We start from the raw sequence: 5,746 nt of genomic DNA, 5'->3' as shown, positions 1-5,746 counted from the left end.
CCTGCGATTAATGTGCTGTGCAGCCTGAACGCGGAGTTGTGTGTGTCTCAGTGGCGATTCCAGGACATTTTGACTGGGGGTGGCCAAGGTGGGCCACAGAGCTAGAGTGGGGTGGCCATCACACCCCTGAATGAATAGCATGTGATATGCTGTACAACCCCAGAATATTTTTTTGTGTTTTTAACATGTAATCTAAGCATTCTGGTGCATTCTGGCGAAGATAATAAAGGAAAAAGTCAATATTCATTTCAGTTCAGATGAATAGTAAAATTAGCAAGACAACATAACTTGCTAGCAGCCAGATGCCTAACAACTGGACAGAGGGATGGATGACAACTAGATTTTGACCAAATATCTTGCTAAAAAAATAAACCTTTATTTATGAAATTCTGCCCTAAGAACATGTTACACTTGCTAACTACAAACTTAAATTTTTTTATTCAGATTTCAAAAATCTGCTGGGACACGTGCCCATACACATGCATGGGTGGCACGCATGTCACAAGCACACTTGTGCTGTTTTCAAGACCTTTGCTGACCAGAGACCAGTTCTAGTGGCCACAGTCCTACCATTAATTCAGTACTTGAAAATTGCAAACTGATCTCATATCAGTGGATTGGAGTGTTTGTGTGATGAACTTGGCAACTACCTATCAAAAAAAGTTAAGAAAGAAAAAAAATACATATCATCTCTGAACTAGGCTACATATCAGGAATAACATTTAAAAAAAAAAAAATTAAAATAAAAAAAATTAAGATTAAGATTTTTTTTTCATCCCCCTCGCGCCCCCCCCCCCCCGGTAGAGTGGGGGGGGGGGAGGCGCGCCCCACCGGTTGAGAACCACTGTTCTAGAGGGGTCCGGAAGATTTTTTTTCAAATGTTAAAGTAAAATTCATCAATCTGGTGCACTTTGAAGAGAAAACTAAGGATAAATCAACTGTTTCCTATGTAAGCTATTTAGGCTATTATTTGCTGGAATAATGTATAGACACAGATGACCAAAAAGCAGAAAGAAGAAATGTACATGTTTAAAAAATCCAGTCAGCTTCGGGATTTTTTTTCCTTTGTTTGTATTTTTTAATGGCCCAATATAGGCCCCTGATCTTCGTAGCCCCGAACAATGTTATTTAAAAAATAACATAAATGTACTGACGAATGAAAGGCCCATGAAATCTTTTTTTTCCCTAAATAACGTTTTTCTGGGCCTTCAAAGATCAGGGGCCTATATTGAGCCAGTAAAAAAAAATAAAAAATAAAAAATATATATATATATATATTTTTTTTTGGGTGCAGTCCCCCTCTGCCTTGGCCCCCCAAGCCTGTCCGCAGTCCGACGGCCCTGAACGTAACTGACCATCGTCAGATGCTCATAATTACGGAGTAGAAGTTGAATGCATGATAATACAATTTAATGCAGCCTCTGAATGGGCGGCCCTCTGCTGTGTGTGTGATTGGGCCAGGCCCAGCCTAGAACCGATCATAATGAGTAATGGCCTGGGACAAAGTTTTATTTAACTTTCAGGTGAAGTTGACAGCCTGCACGCACAATTATATGTCCATGGCACTCCCGAGAGGGAAGGGCCCTCGGCCCTCGGCTGTGTGACTTGGCCGGGCCGGGCCGAGTCACACAGCCGAGGGTCCATAAAAAAAAAAAATATTTTTAATTTTTTTTTTTCTTTTTTTTTTATAAATGGACCCGGCCCGGCCCAAAATGCCTGCCGGCCCACCGGGACGATGCCCGGTATGCCAGATGGCCAGTCCACCCCTGGCTGTGAGCGAGTCTCTTTGTAAGGGCAGCGATCTGCCAATCAGACACACACATACACATACACACAGTGTGTGAAGTCACGTTACTGTAGACAGAAATAAAGTGTGGATATACGCTCAGATTTAGGATAATAATAGCGGTGGCGATCCGGTCGCAGCCTAGTTTAGCCTAGCCTAGCTTAGCCTAGCTTTCCCATTGTACAACTTCCCCTGGGCAGAAATAGACTCATACACTCTGCAAAATGAAGCGTGGGGGTTTGGATTGACAGGGGACCTTATGACCAGCTAGATTATACGCCGTTCCTTTTATTTGGTGATTTTTACGGGACATCAGGCCGCCGTGATTAATGTTAAACACACGTCCTTCAACTGCTAACATGGTCGCATGATTAGAACGTAGGCTATGGAACGTCAAACGCCCCCCTGTTCCGCAACAACAAGCTGGCCGCATTTAAACAGAGAGGCGGAACTGATTGTGTCGGGAATCTTACTACCCCCAGAGGTAGTAAAATTCCCGGAACAATCTCTCGCACCTTTCTTCCCTCGTTCCGCAACGGTTGCATTTATACAGCAGGGCGGAGGGCTGAAATTCCAGCATATTCCTGGCTTTCACTGGCTGTGTAAAAGGGGCTATAGGCTACACCATGTTGATGAGCTACTCAAATTCAAATGGGGTGAGTTGCCCTAATGTGGGACACTGTCTAATGTGGGACACCTAAGGTCTAGAGCAGGGGTCTCCAACACGTCGATCGCTACCGATTGCTCGCGGACAGGTTTTCAGTAGCTCGCCTGATAGGTTGACCGACTGTTGTAAATAAAAAAAAATAAAAAATCTGATGACCGTAAATGCACCTCTTCCCATGGTCAAAACTGCGCGAAGGGCCGCGATCTGCGGTAAATAAATGTTCACGTGTGTCTCAAAGGGTTTCTCTATTAGCTGGTGTGTGTGTGTGTGTGTGTGTGTGTCTGTGTGTGTGTGTGTGTGTGTGCTGTGCTGTGCTGTGGCTCTGCGTGCGGCGTGACTACGGCATGCACGCGGGAGAGTAAACAGCAGAAGCAAGTCCTTACTAAACTGGTGGCGAATCGCAGCGCTGTTCTATGGGGATATTTAGCTGAACAGAAAGAAGTGCTGTGTAAAGCAGTTTAAGACTCCACATCACCGTGGCAACACAACATATCAGCTCAGACAGCACAGAGACAAGTTTGAAGAATGCATGAGAGTGATGGCCCACGCACCTTTCTGTAGGCCTACATTTACAGAAGTGCCACACTCTTACTGCCCTAGACCTTTGGAGAACTTTATTTAATCATTTTAAGAGGAAAACACATTGTATTTATTATTTCAACTATTGAGTAATTTTTAAAACAGCATGCTAGTGTAGCCATACAATATTGATTATCTGAATTTTCAATGCAATGTATTACAGGTCAGGCTATAATGGCAAAGCGCAGAGTTGGGATATGAAGCCAGGGCAAGAAAAGTATTGTACAAATTGAAACCATCAAACCTGAGTAATGTACCTAAGACCATCAGTGTTAATGAGCAGATAAGTTTGACTTGAATTAGTTAAGGGGATATTGTTTTTTTCTGCATAATACAGACTGTCCCAGATTAGAGCGACACATTGTCCCAGATTAGAGCAAACACATTTTCTTGAGCAATTTTGCACATGGACCACTAATATACGTGCCATTTCTTCTCTGAGTGTGATATCTGAATTATTTCTTCTGCTTACATTTCAGATGAAGACTACAATGCTGTGAGGTTTGAGGCTGTAAAGAAATATAACTCAATATTAACTTATTTATCATGAACTCTGCATTTCTTATCAATTCTGTATTTGAACAACGTAGGCCTAATGCCTTACCATCAATATATTATGCCAGTACACATGGTAAAAAAAGGGAAGATCTAATATTGATAAGATGTCATAATCACAAAGGAATGGTCTGGTGAAGTCTGGGCTCCTGAGTAACAGCTCCACCCAGTGGAAAGCTGTGGTAACAACAGGAAGGTTCCAGAAGACTCTGGACCTCGGCCAGTTCCAATATAAAAGCTGTGACCGTCTCACTGCTGAGACACAAAGCAACACAGAAGACAACAGACACGACAACAGTGGTTCATCCCAAAACAAGAAGAATCAACACCAAACACACAGTGGAGATGCTGTGCTCTCATGGATTCCAGTCTGCTCTCAGTCCATTCATGGACTTGTCCTGGCCTGTACACAGTGTGTGGCCAGAGGTCAAACCTCTGCTCTACCAGCAGGATCTGCTACAGAGGAACCTACAGGAGCTCCACAGCAGTGTGGAGCTGATGGACACACTTCAACACCACATCCTGGAGGAGATGGAGGAGCCTTTCCAGACCAGTGTGTCCGTGCGACCAGTCTCCTACCAGCTGGAGAGAGAGGGGGAGCACTTTGGCCTGACCCTGGACACGGCAGGCTTTTCCCCAGAGGAGCTGTGTGTCAGGCAGGTGGGCAGGAAGCTGAGAGTCACTGGGAAGACGGAGAAGAAGCAGGAGGACTGTGGGAAAGGCTGCTACTCTTACAGACGGCAGGAGTTCAGACAGGAGATTGATCTTCCTGAAGGGCTGCTGGACCCTGAAGGCATCACCTGCTACCTGGCTCCAGACGGGAAGCTCCACATCCAGGAGGCCAAAGCTCCACGTGTGGAGGAGGCTGAGAGAGAGCTGACTATCAAGAGGAGCCCACAGGAGAACACACAGCAGAGTGTGTGTTCACAGACACAAGGCTGCAGCACAGAGGCAGACACAAGCAAACAGGACCAACCTGAAAACATTTAACCATCTACATGTTGTGACAAAGTATATTTTTTATTTTTATAATAATGATTCTTAAAAAATGTGTTGCGTGTTAATGTAAAGTAGATGTGTTTTACAAACGTTTATTATTGAAAACCTACAATAAATGGTTAAAATAAACATGTACTTCTGACTATTTCATTTTATTATAATATTCTTGGCCACAAGGGAAGTATATTTAGGCAGGTTTAAAATCCACTTGTAACGACAGTAGGCCCAATTCATGATGATGGCTCTTCCATAGAAGACACTGGGTAATTGGAATAGGAGTACATCACTTCAAAGTACATTTTCAAATTAAATAGCCTCATATGGATTGCACAACTTTTTTTAGAGGGGAATTGAAAACACACACACATGCACCAATACTAGTTGTCAAGAAGTGTTTGTATAAAAACATACTTTTTAAATTATGTCAAGTACACGACTTAGATTTTTTTAATGGTGTCACAACTTAGTTTTTTCATATGTCTGTATAATTTCAGACCCTGCCACTCCCTCCTGCTCTGCACTAGCTGCTAATTACATTCACCTGGCCTGCCCATACTCACCTGCTCCTCATCAGCTAATCAGCCCCTCAGTACATATACCAGTTAATTTCCCTCAGTTCCTGGCCAGATTGTCTAGTGTCTTACCTAGCTCTCCAGCGGTCCATATCATTCTGATCCTGCCTGCCTGCCGGTTTGACCTGCATTTTGGACCTTGGACTTTCCCCTTTGCCTGCTCCCCTGGATGCGTTTGCCTCGCCGTTTGATTAACCTGGTTCGTCATCTACTTCTCATTAAAAGCCTTTTCTGAACCTGAACTGTTTTCATGTGTCTATTGGGTTCTTGCCTGCCATTTTGTGAAAGCCTGACAAATGGTAATTTCCTCTTAACAAATATTTGGCAGAATATCCAAGACGAGATAATGTTTTCCATAGCGGGTTCCTGTTTGTCTGTATTTTGTTTTAATGTGCATGCTCTCTCACTATCTTAAGAAAAATCTATGTTTTAGTACAAAAGCCGGTTTAAGCAAACAGATTCAGATATCGTTATGTTCCAGAGGGAAGTTTGTCAATACAGTAACAAAGACATTTGAAAGATGTCTCAAGATCTGACTGGAGAAAGTGATAACTTACCTGGTGCATCCCAACAATGAACATCAGACTC

The 5,746-nt window shown here is 43.3% G+C and overlaps 1 protein-coding gene across 1 annotated transcript; it reads left to right on the top strand.

The window, feature by feature from the left end:
• Window positions 1–3,932: 3,932 nt before the first annotated feature.
• On the top strand, window positions 3,933–4,577 carry LOC307265064 (heat shock protein 30-like; the record flags this gene model as incomplete). The annotated part of the gene is made up of 1 exon (XM_080046634.1): window positions 3,933–4,577. The coding sequence occupies one exon, from the start codon at window positions 3,933–3,935 to the stop codon at window positions 4,575–4,577; it is 645 nt and encodes a 214-aa protein (XP_079902760.1).
• Window positions 4,578–5,746: the final 1,169 nt, after the last annotated feature.

This window comes from Ammodytes marinus (assembly GCF_949987685.1).
Source record: "Ammodytes marinus genome assembly, chromosome: 18".
Taxonomy (NCBI): domain Eukaryota; kingdom Metazoa; phylum Chordata; class Actinopteri; order Uranoscopiformes; family Ammodytidae; genus Ammodytes; species Ammodytes marinus.
The sequence above is the reverse complement of the archived record's forward strand: the minus strand, read 5'-3'. Positions and strand labels throughout refer to the sequence as shown.